The sequence below is a fragment of the Zonotrichia leucophrys genome, chromosome 10 (genome assembly GCF_028769735.1).
Source record: "Zonotrichia leucophrys gambelii isolate GWCS_2022_RI chromosome 10, RI_Zleu_2.0, whole genome shotgun sequence".
Lineage (NCBI taxonomy): Eukaryota > Metazoa > Chordata > Aves > Passeriformes > Passerellidae > Zonotrichia > Zonotrichia leucophrys.
The window spans coordinates 10742991-10759899 of NC_088180.1; the positions used below are offsets into that span (position 1 = coordinate 10742991).

Below are 16909 nucleotides of genomic sequence, written 5' to 3' on the forward strand. Positions count from 1 at the left end.
CCACAAATGGGGGTGGTTGCAACACTAAAACCATTCAGCAGCTTTTTCTGATCATTCTTCTGAATTCCTCTCTGATCAAAATCTGTCTAACTTTCCTCCAAACACTAGCCCAGGCCAGGTACACCTGCTGAGCAGGGCCCACTCTCACTAAAGCAATGCACATGAAAATACAGCCAGCCCCGCAGAGAGCCTGGGACCACACTCAAATTCTCCAGCTTGTAGAAATCCAGACCTTGCTGGGCACTGGTGGCACCAGGATGCTCCCAGCAGAGGGTTCTGTGCAGATTTACAACACAGGCTTCCTCCAACACCCCTAAAACCCTCCTGTTCCCACACCACAGCTGCCCAGGGAACACTGGACACAAAGCCAGGCAAAGCAAATGCCACAGGAGTGGGTGGGACAGATGACAAAGAAGGATATTGATGGATCTCATTTACTGTCTGCTGAAGCACTACACTGTCTGACTTCCCAGTGACTCAAACTCTGTTTAACAGTACAAATCAAAGGATGTATAGCTTTGTCTGTTATTAAAAAAGTTGTAACAGCTCAAGGACTGCTGAAAAAATTAGATTTAAATGAAAGTAAAGAGCGTGGATGGATGAAAAATCTTCCTGTGACAATGCTAATGTCCAGCAGCTGACAATTACCTTCAGCAATCTCCATTTTATATACTTGAATCTGGCTGCCAGAAGCTGGCACAGTCCATTTGAAAATTTAACTTTAAATTATTTATCCTGTATATGTACAGGTATTAAAGCTAAATTACTAACCTGTGAATGATTGCTTGAGGTTTCAATTTTCTCTTGAGATCTGTCTCTTGCAAGTTTGGCAGCTTCTTTTACTTCTTGGAACTTCTCGGCAAACTACAAAAAGCATGAAAGATATTTATCAACATGATTTATCATCTATTAAGCCATTAAGATTGCTATCTTCATATGGTATAGATGTCCAAAAGTGAACAACTAATTTTATTAATTTAGAATTTTTGGCAAGAGAAAACATTTTAATTCTTTGGAAGGATAGTTCTTCCAAGAGAAGCGTAGGTGTTTGTAAAAGAGTAGCATCTCTATAACTCTGGCTAAGCACAGTAAAAGCCCATGGAGGAAAAGGAACTGTTGGTGTCTCCTGGTTTGATTTGGTTCTGTTTATTTCCTCCCCCTTGTCTGTTTCCCTTGGTGTTGACAGTGTATTAAAGACAAAAGTATTAGAGACATATGTTTGGATAAAAATAGTATCAATGTCTTCTATTCCTAAGAGCAAGTGAATTCAATTAAAGAATGCAAATAAGTTCATCTGCAGGAGGTAAGCAAGGGATTCTCAAGATATAGCAAAAAGGAGAAGAAGGTAGATCTCAATGTATGATGGAGTTGTACAAAACCAGAGCTTTCCTGCTCTAATTTTCTTATTACTTTCAACAATAAAGGTAGAAGACTTCAGATAAAGGCTTGAATGCTTCCTGTAAGAGGGATATATCAAACTGGGAGAGGTGAGGGAAAGGAAAGATAAAGATGGAAGGTAACAATCCCAACATCTGTGAGTTGCTGTAGGATATCTCCTCCAAAGCCAGCCTGGCATTTTTGAAATACAACTATTATCACAGCCAGTCAAGGTTGCAGGGCTTCAGACACTTTAAACAGTGTTTAAAATTTTAAGAGGATTTCAAAGATGGAAAAAAAAGTATAATGCATAATTTGTTTTAAAAATTATGATGTATCCACTATAAAAATTGGTAATTTTATCTTTCAGCTAACACTGCTTGGTCTTGCTTGCCTGTATGTTGAGAAATTTGAAATGCTAGAAAGGCAAGACACTTTAGAAGTAAAAATATAAACAGATGTACTTGTTTGTGACAAAAGGATTGCCATTATACCCTTGGATAATTCAGAACACTTATGAAAAAACTGTAAATAAAAGCATGAAAAAACCATCCAAATTTACAGTTGAAGAATAGAAAGAAACATTATCCACTTAGCAATCTTGCCTTCTAACTTTGGATTTACAGCAGGTATTTAGCATGCTCCCTCAGTAAAATTTGCACTGTAGAGACTGATTAAACAAATCTTCTCCATTTGGTCTAAAGGAAATCTGGATTTACACGTGTAACACACACAAATGGCAATTTCCAACACCCACACAGACACACCATGGTTACACCCCAGGGATGAGCACGTTCTGGCAGGTGAGTGATGCTGTGGGGGCACCCTGAGGTGAGTGGCAGGGCTGGGGTGAGGATGGAGCTGTGGATCAGCTCTCCTGCCCCAGAGCTGGCACTGCACATGCAGGGCTGGGGGTGAGGATGGAGCTGTGGATCAGCTCTCCTGCCCCACAGCTTTCATTGCACATGCAGGGCAGGGCTGGGGTGAGGATGGAGCTGTGGATCAGCTCTCCTGCCCCACAGCTTTCATTGCACATGCAGGGCAGGGCTGGGGTGAGGATGGAGCTGTGGATCAGCTCTCCTGCCCCACAGCTGGCACTGCACATGCAGGGCAGGGCTGGGGATGAGGATGGAGCTGTGGATCAGCTCTCCTGCCCCAGAGCTGGCATTGCACATGCAGGGCAGGGCTGGGGTGAGGATGGAGCTGTGGATCAGCTCTCCTGTCCCACAGCTTTCATTGCACATGCAGGGCTGGGGTGAGGATGGAGCTGTGGGATGAGCTCTCCTGCCCCAGAGCTGGCACTGCACATGCAAGGAGCCAGCCCTGGGATGGCAGCACTTCCAGCTGATGGCACTGCAGTCACTACATGCACAAATGCCTTGATTGCCTCTCCAGCACTGCACAGATCGTTAAGAACAACCACATTACATTCGTGCCTTTAGTGATTTAACTCTAACTTTACACAGAGCGTCTCTCCTGCTGTGACAGAGCAGCTATAACCAGCTGATTATTTCTAAAATATTATATCAACAGTAAGTTCTGCATTTGTGTTTCTTGTGGATAGTGTAAGGCTGTTTTGAGTCTGTCATTTACAATAAATCTTTCTCTTTTATGATAAATCTCTTCATCTTATGTATGAAAAATTTATGAGGGTTCTTCATGGACGATACGAAATATGAACAGACAAAAAGAATTGGAAGTGATCTATCAAATTTTATTTTTGCAGCTATCTTCCTAAAGCACACAGGAGACTGCTGTGAAAAATTATGTGAGCTGGGAAGAAAAGGACATTTTCCCACATTTCCATAATGAAAAATTGCATATGATTGAGCAATGCTAATCTTCAATACTAACCCAATAATGACCTCATTGCATAAACCATATCAGTCATGTCTCTAGTTCACAACACTTGTATTAAACACATTTGCATTGAGAAAGTGATTGCTGCTCTGAGAGGGGCAGTGCTAGCCCCAGCTCTGCAGCATCCCTTGCGCAGGAGCAGAGCAGGAGGCTCTGGAGCCACCCAGGGCTCGAGGCTGTCCAACAGTGTGGCACAGACAAAGCACCAGGAGAAATCACATTTCCCTCTAGTAACCAACTGCTTCTGCCCCAACACAAATAATTGACAATTAATATCACAAAATCATGCTCCACCTCCAAGATCTACGTTGACTTTGAGCCATCAAACTATTACAAAAAAAGGGAGTGCTTAATGAATGTCAAATTCCTAATAAAAAGTGTGCTCAGTAAATGAAAACTTGGTAAGTGTGGTCTCAAGGGGCAATGAAAATCTAAATACCCAAAACCAACTACAAGAATTCATCACGTTTCTTCTCCTTAGGTCCATGCTTGCCCTCTGGCAAAGTTCCCAAAATCAGCAAGAAAACCCCACAAAAACTGGAGTAGGAGAGATGACAACCGAATCCCACCCCAATAATCCATCATAGATTATAGGATGTGCCTTCCCCTGCCCCAGGACTGTGACTAAGCTGCATCATGGAGAAGATTTGCTGCCACCAACACTTGTGCAGCCCTTTGGCCAGGAAGCTGCAGCTATGAGCACTGCTTGATTAGGAGTCTTGGCCAGTGAAATTTAATGGGGAATCGAGGATGCTACTGTGCATTGCACAAATTATTGAAAGGCTGTTCAAATCTACAGTCAGTTTGTCACCAGGAGAAATATATATATATATATTCAAATAGAGCTCCTTAGCATTTTATACATTAAAAAGCATGATTTTGTACGCATAAATTTTAAGCTCCTGGTCTGGCATTATGTTTTATGTCTCCTACTGACAAATTGTGCCAGTATCAGATGAAACAGCTGCTCCCACCCAAAGCAGGCTCATAAATATTTCATTTCCCCCTGGGTTTGCAGAAGGCTGGGTGATGTGACAGCCCCGGGGGAGCAGTGCTGTGCCATGACCCACAGCACACTCCTGCTTTTCCTGTGGCTCTCCTGGGATCAGCACAGAGCACAGGGGCTCCCAACAAGACTTTTCACCCCAGAAAGTGCCCAGTGATTTGCTGTGTCCCAGCCAGGGCATGCCCAGCTCTGATCCCAGCTGCACCAGGGCTGTGCCGAGACAGGGGCAGCCTCTGCCCTGCAATGCAGGGACTGGCACACAAAATGTGCAGAGAAATAAAGTCCAGGGCTTCCCAGGGGCCAAAGGCAGCTGCTTTATGATGTGCAGAGTCTGGCTTTACTGGGTTTCTCACCCGTGTAAATCTTTGTCCCTGTGCCCTTGGATACCTGCAGCTCCTCACACACGGCACCCTGAAGGAGAGCAGAAATCTTCCTTAACCCCTTGGTGTGCAAAATTCAGCCCTTGGTGCGCAAAATTCAGCACTGCCAGCAGCACCAGCCCTGCCTGCTCACCCCACACACGCTGTCACTTTCTGTGATTCCTCCCTGGATGAAACAACATTTGAATGATGCCCTGAGACCCCTCTGAGCACAGGGTGGGGAAAGGAGGGTCAGCAGCTCCTACAGAAGGGGAACAGGACCCTGAGTAGGACACCAGCCCTAAGCCCGGGGATTCTCTCAATCAATGGGAATGGTAATTAGGTTACTGGGTCACAGAATGCAGTTTTCATTAATGGCTCATGTTTAATTTGAACTGCTTTTCCCTACAGGTATGGATTAATGCTTGAAGTATCTCAAGAGAAGCAAAGCATCAGAATGAGGCAATATCTTTTATTAGGCCAAGCAATATACTTTAAAATGCAGGCAATTTTAGGCATGCTAACCTCTTCTCCTGCCTCATTATTTTCCGCTGCTTTCAACAGACATTTTTCAGCTTTATTTATTTATATGTATTTTAAGCCAGGGCTATTGATCTCTGGTTTAGGGAGGTTTTAGTGTGCCCTTCCAATTCCTGACTAAGCACTTCAATTATTTCCTGTAAAATAGGCAAGCTTTAATTTATATATTTTATAAGAGCATAATGATATTAATATAAAATGAAACTTGATTTTACTATTCCCAGTACACTTATATAGCTGTAATCTCACTCTCAACTCTGATCTTGCTTACTAATGGCTCAATAATTAAACTGAGAAGCACAGACAATAAAGAAGTGTCTTTGTCCCATTGCTTTACATGGTGATAATAAAACAGGCTTTCCTATATTTTTCAGCTAGATAACTGTCAGAGTTTGGGGTTTTTTCTTTTTTAAAAAATCATCTCAAGCTTTTTTTGGAAGTACCCTCCTTGAACTCCCTCTCAACATTCTGACCAGAAAAGACTTTCTGCTGATTTGGAAAGCCTTTCATGCACATAGAAGGTTGCATTTTGGGCAGTGGGCTCTTCAGCAGATCATGCAGTGCAAACAAATGTACAAAATGACCTGGGAAGAAACACAGCTGGGGTGGTGCCCCTGTGCCCACATGAACAAACCAGGTTATTCACACTGGCTCTAGACTGGCCACATGAACACGAGCTGATATCAGCAACGCATTTCTTCTAAGTGTGTTTGATAAGGTCTGCAGAACATGGTAAAATTTCTCAGATTAGGGTGCAAAGTCCTCCAAATGTACCCCCTGCCTTACTAGAGTGAAGCCAGTGCCTTATTTCATTATTTACCTCTCTTCTCCTGAGCCAGACCCAGCAGCACCTGCTCCATGTGGCACAGGGTGCAAGTTCAGCCCCAGTCTGCCACTGAGGCACTCCTGTCACATTACAGAGGTGTAACTGCAGTAATCCAGGATTAAACACTGCTATCCAGAGGGGCTAATTCTCCATTCAGTGTCCAAAGGTTTGCATTATATCATTATTATATATGTTTATCTGTTAGTAAAAGAAATTATTCCCTAGGTCCATTTTAATCCTTCTCTACTCCCAAGTGAGGTGTGAAGAAAATGCATGGGTGAAATGAGCAGTCCTGTACACCCCAGTAAGCATCATAAAACATATCCATCTCCAGCAACTCATTTTTAAACCAACTTTGCACATCATGCCTTTATCATCCCTGAAGAACAGACTAATGCCATGGGCATCCCAAGTCCAAAAATAATTTAACATATGAAAATTAAAATAACTTTTAAGAAACACTTGCAAAAATGCAATTCTCTAGAAAATGCAAAAACTTATTAAGGCAGCCTTACTAAAATAAATTCCTATAACAACTCCCTTGATGGGGAAGTCCTTCTAGTGCAGTGCTCTGCCTTTGCTGCTTTAGATACCACAAGAAACACCTTCTTCTCCTGATCCTTTTCTTATTAAAGCAAGGAGAGCACAGCAGCCTGAGAGGCTGTGGCATGCCCAAGGACACCCTCTGAGGTCACTCATGAAGCCCAGAGCCAAGCAGCCAATGCCTCAGGAGTCAAGTATGTGTGAGATAAGTGGGGCTTTTGAACAAACAATCATCTCAGCTGCTCGATAAGCACTTGTCAAGACCACCACTCCAGTGACACAGGAGTATTTTCAGGTGCTGCTTATCCAGAACAAGAGGCTGCTCTAGCCTTTCCAAGCCTGCTAATGCACCCAGATCCTAGTCCAGGGAAGGGTTTCATTCATACCAAACTCAGGATGAGGTGCTAATGCAGAGGCAGTTTTGTCAGCAAGCCTGATATCAGCTCTCCCTGGCTACTCATCCCCTGCAGCAGCACTCACTGCCACCCACAGGCAGTGGTAATTCCAGGGATGGCAATTCTGGAATTCCAGGGACGGTAATTCTGGTAATTCCAGGGACGGTAATTCTGGAATTCCAGGGACGGTAATTCTGGTAATTCCAGAGGTGGTAATTCTGGTAATTCCAGGGATGGTAATTCCAGGGATGGTAATTCTGGTAATTCCAGAGGTGGTAATTCTGGTAATTCCAGGGATGGTAATTCTGGAATTCCAGGGATGGTAATTCCAGGGATGGTAATTCTGGTAATTCCAGGGATGGTAATTCTGGAATTCCAGGGACAGTAATTCTGGTAATTCCAGAGGTGGTAATTCTGGTAATTCCAGAGGTGGTAATTCTGGTATTCCAGGGATGGTAATTCTGGTAATTCCAGGGATGGTAATTCTGGTAATTCCAGGGAAGGTAATTCTGGTATTCCAGGGATGGTAATTCTGGAATTCCAGAGGTGGTAATTCTGGTAATTCCAGGGATGGTAATTCTGGAATTCCAGAGATGGGCGACCTGCAGTGCTGAGCAGGACCTGCAGTAACACACAGGTTGGAGATGTGCCAGGCTGCATTTCCAAGAAGCAAACACCCCTTGCAGCCTGCAGTGAGCCCTGTTACCTCTGGAGATGTGCCAGGCTGCATTTCCCATAAGCAAAGAGCCCTTGTACCCTGCAGTGAGCCCTGTTACCTTTGTCAGCTGCTGCTCGGAGGGGAAGCCCAGCCCGAACACGGTGTTGGCTCTGCTGTCTGCCCACTGCCCAAACTTCTGTGATGTTTTGGTGAAGGTCATGTTGGGGGTGATGGTGCTGTTTATGATCACCTGGTCACAGAGCAAACAAAAAAAATTGAATTAAAACATGCAAGTCACATCGGAAATGCATATCCTAGCAACGGTATCATGCAAAGCAATTAGCAGTCTAAATTGGGAAATTGCTGTGTTCAGAAGACTTTTTTTTCCAAAATAAAACAGTTGTTTTCTTGTCTTCATTCTTGCAGGAGTTCTGGTGCTTTGTCTTGTTTTTTAAAGTCCCATCACAGCCCTGCAGTTAAACGTGGCTGCAGGAACATCACTGAACTCAAAGCAGGGTCAGGAGGCACAGAACTACCCTGGCAGAAATGCAGATGCAAAATCCTTTTATTAGCACTAGGAAACCACACAGCCACTGCCCCAAGAGTTGTCTGCTTGAGGCCTCCAGGCAGGGCACCCCCAGTAACACCTGAACTCAGACCTGAAGGGCACAGAGATATTTCTGCATTTTCCCATCTGTCCTCAGCCCTCCACAGGCAGCATGACATATCAGGAGTTTCAAACCAGAGACATATCAGAAGTTTCAAACAAAGCCAGCCAATAAAAAGCAAGACAAGGAGAAGCTGATAGCTTAACAGGGAGTTTAACTTGGGAGGGTGATGAGGCACATCACCAGCAATGCATATGCAGTATCAGATTTGGGGTTTGGAACAAATATTTTGCATTTTTACACATGTTAACTAATATCTGCTTCATCACCAGCAACCCTGAAAGCAACAGTGGTTCTTGTAATTAAAGAAATAGCCAACAAGAGGAAGGCTGGTGGATGAAGCCTCTGAGGAACTTAGTGGAACAAATATAAAATGTCATCTTGCTAAGAGGAATGAGGTATGTGTCAGTTCATTATCAAAAATCTTAACTTTACTTTCAAGCAACACCATTATATTAGTCTGGCGACTTCTTCCCCTGGAAATTAATTCATGTACAATGTTCTTTCTGCTAGCAGAACAAGAGCTTTCTTTAGTAATGCCTACCATCATTTCCAAAATGCAAATTATGCAGTAATTAAGCCCAATCTGTGGGACAGTTTAATTAACATGATCAGGAAGTATCCTGGCAACATCATTTACTGTGTATTCCAAGCAGTTTTTTCCTAGGCTATCATTTACATTTAGCAAAAAGTGTGAATTTTGAAAATAAATTTACCAGAGGAAGATCCTTCCTTGCTTCTATCCCCTCCCTGACTTCAGACCATTGTGCTGACACTTTCATTTGCTTTTTTAAAAATTGCCCAACTTATTTCCCTCCTTTTGCATCATCACTTTCAAACAAACCTATGATTTTCTGCCATTCCCCACCACTGGAAGTCTCCCCAGAAGGATCAAGACAGGTGAGTGTAGCCCTGAAAATGTCTTTGCAGGGGAACAAACAGAGCACAGGCAGAGGCAGGAGCAAAGCTGCCCAGGGGTGTTCTCCTCCAGCTAAGCTGTGCCATAGGAACAGCCAACATAAAATCTAAATGTCATTTCAGTAATGTAAATTGAAAGAAAATCAGAGGTTTATGTAGGGGTTTGACAGTGCAAAGGGACTGTGATAATACAAGGATTGCATGGTATAAAGAGGCAAAAGAACAGGAGGAAAAGCTACCACCAACCCCAAAATTCAGGGTGCTTTCCAGAAACTTTAAAGAAAGTGCTATATGTATATGTCTGCTTTAAAAAAAAAAATCTTACATCAGACAGGTGAACCACTTGAAAACGTCTAGCTTCCTAAGTTACAGAATTTATTTTTAAAACTAAAAACTTCCCAGAAATTTCAAGTGATAGAAAGTATTATTTCAGTCCTGCTGTGCCTATCAACTTAGACATCTGGGGGAGAAAAAAAATAAAGTGACCAGTCTGACTGAAAGGCAAAAGTTTCACTCACTGACAGCTGACCCTGAGTAGAATAAAATTCTTCCATGCCTCCTACAATAATCATTGCGAAAATACAAACATATTAAAAGAAATACGCTAAAGTTATCTTTTACAAGACAGTTCAGTACTATGAGATGTGATAAAAGGAATAATGAAGGCTGCAAACTTTAAACCAAGGAACACCTTATTGAGAAATTAAATGCACTACATTAGCTGAGCACCTTAGAAATTATTTTTTTTCTATGGTCAGTGGAGAATCCAAGGAAAGGCTGTGGTGAGCACACACCTGAGAAACTGACAGTTCATCTGTTAAATTTATAATAAGCTGCTGTTAGTGAAACTGCCTGGAAGCTGTCTCTCCCTTTCCCCTCAAATCCTCCTCTGCCAGTCAGGCACTCCAGAAATGCTGCATTCCTACAGAGAAGTGAAAACCTAAGTAGAAGCTTAGGAGATTAAATCAGAGCTCATGTTTCTGTGAGTTCAGAGGAGATGGAGGCTGTGAGTACATGGGGCTCATTCACCTGCTCCTCCTGCCCAGCCTCACCCCATCTGTACACTCACTATCCCAGATCTGGCCATCTGCAGAGCACTGACACCCCACTGCAAGGGAACAATCATGTCAATGGGAAAGGTCAAATAAACTGGGAAATTTTTCTTTTTTCTTTCTTTTTTTTTCTTTTTTTGGTGAAAGTATGAGCCAGAATTTTCAAATTTCAAAAGAAGGAGAGAAGTAAAAGGGCACTATTTTGCTGCAGGCAGGATGAGGCTCTTTTCCATCCCTACCTGCAATCCAGCATGATAATTCTATAAGAAAAGGCCACTCATCAATTCAAATGAGCCCTTATGGAATACTTTGCATTTGGTCCTCATTTGTATAATACACACACAATGAAATTCCAGCTGCACCATAAAATGGAATAAACTTGTGGACTTTCATCCAGGATAATGGATTCAGAAGACAAACTACTCTCTAATCAGATGCAATCAATCCCTGAAGTGGTTAAAGAGTTCTCCCTAAAGACAAAGGCAAAGAGAAGTATAATATAATAAGCACCTTCCAGAATAATAAACCCATTCATCAAACTCACTTGTCTACATGTGGTTAAAATAAAATCTGCCTTTGCACTCACCTACATGCAAATGTATCAGATGGCAAACATTCCTGATACACCTGCATGAGCCAAGCAAAATCTCACACTAATTTTACTTCCTTTGGGAGAAAATCAAACCTGAGATGTAAATTTTTATCTGCAGATGACACAGAAGTACGTTCACAGCACAAGGCACTGCCACCTCACCCAGAAATGACTCCAGACATTTAGGAAAGCACTGGGTGCATTCATCAGATAAAAATGAATGCAAATAGGCTGGTGTAGAGCAGAACATTCATGGGCTGAAACACACCCATCCTGCTGCCTTCCCACGGAGAGAAACTGCCAAATAAATCAAGAAGGAGAGGTCACACGACGACCTGAGAGTGTAGAAGGAGAAAAACGGGCTGGCAGCTCCTGCTGCTCATGATGCACGAGCAGAGCCCACAAATGCAGCTGCTGCTCCTTTTAGGGGACACTTGGAGCGTCTGAAGGGCTCCACTCCTGCACACCCCACACCAGTGTAGGGAGGGGAAAAGCCCCTGTGGCTCCTGGAAATGCAGTCCCCAGGCTGCTGCCCTGTGCACACATGGTGAGCAGGAATGGGGCAGCTGGAGTGTGCAGGGAGTGCAGCTGAGGCACACATGGGCTCCAGTGCCATCCCTGACCCATCCAGCCCTGCCAGCCTGGCTCCAGTGCCCTCCTGATCCATCAGCCCTGCCAGCCTGGCTCCAGTGCCCTCCTGATTCATCCAGCCCTGCCAGCCTGGCTCCAGTGCCCTCCTGATCCATCCAGCTCTGCCAGGGTCACAGCAGGGAAAAGCTGACAGAGAGCTCAGCTCCAAGGGGAGCAGAGCATGAGTGCAGAGGGTATCTGGCACAGTCCCCAGGAGGAGGAGGATGGATGGATGGATGGATGGATGGACACACCAGCAGGACCTGCCAGGACACACTCCCATGGTCAAGCCAGCCAGCCCTGCCATCAGTTTGTCTACTCAGAAAAAGACTGAAATAACAGCTGTGAAATAGCTAATAAATGTATTGGCCAATGTATCTTCAAACTGTGTCAAACTAAATCAGAAAAGGACACCTTATTCTGGGACAACAATGCCAGATTAGGAGTTATTCTGGAATTTCTCCTTTAAATTCACATCACCTGTTACTCTGAAATAACCACACCTCCAGAAAAACCCCAAGGCTCCAAGCCATAAGATCTACTCCTTAAGACTCTACTAAAACCTCCCCATTTCATTTTCACACCTCTGAATATGTGCTTCCAGTTTGCAGCCCTTGTGAAATCTAATTTCCTCAACCCACCAGGCTGCTAATCTTCAGTAAAGATGTGTCCCAGTCTAAAAACAGAATTGCAGAAGGAAAGAAGCTGCTAATCCTCTGGCCATAGCTATCACAGGCTCAGCAGGTTCTTCCAGCTCATCAAGTCGACATGAATCAGAAGGGCTTGTGACACAGGATGTGAGGATGAGGAGTCAGAGGTGGATTTACAGACAAATTCTTCCTTTATCCCAAATATTCAGCAGCATTTCTGTCGAATTAGCCCACCTACATTTCCATGATCTGTATTATCCTGTACACTATCTACTATCTCTGTATTTCCTACCTGTGCCTCTAGAGAGAATGTACCACCTTTTCACCAGGATGTCACTGGTGATAAACCACTCATCTCATTTGTAGCCCTAGGAATGACGAAGTCCCAGAAAGTCCATGTGTACACACACACACACATATTGTTAATCAAGACAACGGTAATAAAGGGAAAAAGAGCAGCCCACCAAGCTGAGCAAAGCCAGGGAAGCACAAGGACACACAAACCAAGAACAGCAATGTTTTTTTGTTCTAGCTTTGCTTTGTCTACTGCAGCTGACACCCACATGGCACTTTTCCTGCACAGGCTGAGGGTATGAATAACCACCTTGGGAGCCCTGTAAGTGCATATTAAGAGGAGCACAGAATTTCTCCACTTTGCTCTTCCTCCTGCCCTTGGTGCTCAACAGGAACCAAGCCCAGGCACAGCTGGCACAGCCCCTTGCACAGCTGGCAGAGCCCTGCCAGGCTCCTGCTCTGGGTACCCCCATTCCCCCCTAAGTGCACTGAGTGCTGCTGCTTTTCAGGAATTCCTGTTCTGCACAGCTAACCAGGACAGCAGCTGTTCCACCCATCACTGGGCTCCAAAACCTTCCTCTGCCACACCAGGTGCTCCTGCTGGAGATGGGACTGCAGAGGAACCACAGAGCAAAGAGGGAGACACCAGGACATCCTGCAAGACACACAGGATTGGCATTTCCCTCCCATCCTGAGCTCCCTCTGCAGAAAAGAGACTCCTATGGGTAAAGCCTCTCATGTGCTGCTGCTGCTTGTTTGATGGAGAAAAGGGCCATTTCCATAGTTGCACAGTGGTTTTTTCTCTTAAATTGCCTTGCATCCCCAGGATAATTCCATGAATTATGAGGTTCATTTTTAACCCCAAAACCCCACAAATAAAAAAAAATTCCCATACAATTTTTGTCCTTCTTCATAAATAGGGGTGTAAAAATAGCCCCCCCCCAATAAAAAGACTAATAACTGTTTTTCCTCTGATAAAATACCTCTGTTGCAAAGCCCTCACTAAGAACCTGTCTAAATGCAACAAAAGTGGGTTCATGATTGTGTGAATTCTATTAAGTAAATCTCCTGCTACACCTACTCCACTGCTCTCTTTTTCTTCCCAAGGTAATTAACATCTCTGCAGAGTTGGCTTCCCACCTCCTCCATCCAGTCTAAATCTCTAAAATCTCCTATTTTTGCTTTGACATCTGACTAGAATTTTTTTTTTTCCTTTTAGGCACAGCACACACATCCACCCACCCACACGATTCAAAGCACCAGCAGCTGTTTCATGAAGAAAATCTACAGCAAGGGTTTTCAAACCCTCTGGAACAAATTGTTACCCAGGAATTTCATGCAACAATTTACAAAATATATAAAGCAGGATGCTTGTGTATTATTTTCATATGAGAAATAAGATTCCTAACTTATCACAAAAAGGGAGAAGGATATAGTGGAGATTCTGGGTTTTTTTTCCTAGTGACTAATATTGGAGTGAGGGAGAAGGCTGCTTTGACTACAATTACAAAAAAATTATAAAACTTCCCATAGATATATCATGTTTACATTTTGGAAAATTTAATAAAAGCATATCATCTTTGTGTGCAGCGTAAGCACATCCCTAAGTTAATTATTTAAGTACTGATCATTTTCTGCATTTTTCAAGTTTATGACAACAGCCTCACTGAAGCCTGAAGGTCCCTCCTGAAAGGCAGAAATGGCACAAGCACACAGCACCATTAAAGACTTGTCTGCTCTTTAAAAACCAACACACCCTGGGAGTGGTCAGCAACAGGAGAGCTTCAAAATCTGTAAAATTGTCCCTTGGCATGAGCAGTGGCCATGATGGACAGGTACATTATTTTAGGAGTAACAGGATGCCCAGGTTTCTGTACACAGACATCCCATGGTTTCCAAGACCTGTCTGGCACGTTCAGACAGCTCCACATCACCCTTGAGTCTGGTGATCACAAACCACTCTGAGTGGGCCAGACACTGAAACACTTGTTTTGGCAGAGCTTTTCTGAGTCATTTTACAGAGGGGTTTCAAAATGGAAAAATCTACCAGACCAAAGTTTCCCTACTTGCTGCTAAGTGGTGCAGCAAGAGATCCTTAGCATGGATTTGTATATTTTCTTTTTAGTGAGTAAGAAATTTCATTTCTGCAAAGGTCTTTGCAATCTTGTGGATTCAGCTGTGTGTGGTCTTTGCAGAGTCAGTGACACAGACACACACACACAACACACATAACAAGCAGAAAAATGAGCCAGACAGGAACAAACAGTGGCAGATGTGCCTCTGCTCTCCTGTCAAGGATACAGCTGTTGACAGCACTCTGGTATGTTTTCTCCTAAGATTACTAACCAGCTTCTGAAGGATTTACTTCCAGAAATAATCCAGGAAATGAACTGAGAATTTTTCACATTTCAAAGTTAATAACTTGGAAAGAGATTAATATAGAAACGTTTAAGTGGTATGAGACCTAGAGCTCTAGACTTGAATTTTTTTCTAAACCAGAGCACAACCTCAGGAGATGGTCATGGTTTCTGGTTGATTCAATCTCAAGTGACCCACCAAAGTTCCTGGCATTTACTTTGCTCCCTTTGTCAGCTTTGGACAAGCTCACTTTTTCATCAGGAGTTCTAGGTCTTTTTTTGTGCAAACATCTTTAACTTTTCTTTCTATTCTTGGCTCATTTCCACCAGTATTACCAGTTCTGAAATTCCTATTGCAGCTAAGCCCTAACCATTTTTTCTCATCCTCTGAATATTCAAAGACCTGTTCACACAAGTGCACCCAACAAAACCAGTTCCAGCTATCTGAACCTGTCTTAGCAACTGTTGGAAATTCTGCTGCAGACACAACTCCAGGCAATGTCCTTTCCTCCCAGTTATTAAACCTGCACCTCCCCTCAGCCTGAATTTCTGGATAGTTGATAACACCTTAAGCAAACAAAAGAAGATGCAGGTGAGGAGTCTCATCCTTGGCTGACAGCTCTGCCTCTCCTTTCTGCTCTATTTCTCCCTCACCAAATTCCAAAGGAAATGTTCTCAATTTTGAATGTTCAGAGAGAAACTAAAACTCAATCAGCTTTAATCAAGCCAAGTACATCCCTAGCACAGACAGCACAAATATTTTCAGACCATCAGAGACTGTTGTTTTCCTTAATTTCACTCACTCTTACTTCCACGGTGTCTTTGAGAGGAATATTGTACAATATCATTGTAAAAAAGAAGGAGAACCTCCTAACAAAAGGAGCAGCTGCATCTCAGAGAGCAGTTCTATCCACTTTCATTAGTTACAGAACAACATGACCAAAAGACACCACAAAAAGCAGCCTGAGATTCCTCAAGCATCTTTCACAAAGTCTTTTGTTTAGCACTGCTGGCATCAGAGCATTCTCCAGCAGATGAGCATCATTCTCCAGCAAGGCCTGGGAAATCTGAGCCAGGAAAAGCACAAAACACACCTGGTGAGACTGATGAAATGACACCAAATTATTGCAAAGGCTTTAGTTTGGATTAACAGTATATACACACTGATACTATTGTAGTTGTTCTGTCTCTTGTCTATCCCTATTCTTATATATTTTATTACCTATTTGGAGTGGTCCTGTGGAGAGCCAAGAGTTGAAATTGATGAGCCTTGTGGGTCCTTTCTAACACAGGGTATTTTATGATTCTGTGATTACATAATGTATATATGAAATCACAAAGCCACAACTAATGTTTTTACTTAATAGGCACCTCAGTAGCATAAAAGCAATGAGATGTTTATTGTAACATGCACACAAACTCTTCACTGGAAGACAGGACTATGCACTAAAATTGTGTTTTATACCATATTTTGAGTATAATTTTTATATAGGGCATTAATTAGTTCCATCTGCTGACTCTGGTATCATCTATAGTGCTTAAATTCACATTGAAATTAACCCAAATAGTTCATGAAATAACACACTATGATAAAGAGGGGATGAAGGCCATAAAATATGCTTACATTTCTGTATTACAGTAATCAGCAAGACCAGTACTGGAAATCTTCTTTTACAACATGTGGACAAGAAGGCACAAATCCTGGATCAATGAAACCAGACCTTCAGAGGTGAAAACCTGGCCTCCTTTGCACTGGTCTGCCCTCATGCAGTGTCACATGCTGCCTTTTGAGGAAAGGTCACCAGTGTCACATGCTGCCTTTAATGAAAGGTCCTTTCCATGTTAGCTCTCAGTGTCAGACATCACAGTAACACTGAGCTCACACTCCTCCCCTCACCCAATCCACGTTCTATGGCTGGCACACGTCCTGGGACCACCAGGAAACATTTCCCACCCAGCCTGGAAGAAGCTGCAGGGCAAAAACAGCATGGCAGAAGTAGTTTTAATATCTTGGTGGGAAAAAAAAATTATTTTAATCAGATTTTGCTAGCAGGGACTCTGAAAATCATAGTCCTGCCAGTGCTGCAGTCAGCAAAATAATTTTCAGGGTGAGGAGTGGGACCTGCTGGCATTTGGGCAGGGAAAGGGCAGCTGGCTGGGGCTCAGCAGCACCACACTGCCCCA

The 16909-nt window shown here is 43.2% G+C and overlaps 1 protein-coding gene across 3 annotated transcripts in view; it reads right to left on the minus strand.

The window, feature by feature from the left end:
• Positions 1–16909, minus strand: part of HOMER2 (homer scaffold protein 2) — a 58921-nt gene that overhangs the window by 13947 nt on the left and 28065 nt on the right. For all 3 annotated transcript variants that reach the window (XM_064722129.1, XM_064722128.1, XM_064722131.1), the window contains exons 3-4: positions 7683–7814; positions 772–864 (exon numbers count right to left, since the gene is read on the minus strand). In XM_064722129.1, coding sequence (XP_064578199.1) covers positions 772–864; positions 7683–7814 — 225 coding nt within the window. The remainder of the gene's footprint in view (positions 1–771; positions 865–7682; positions 7815–16909) is intronic.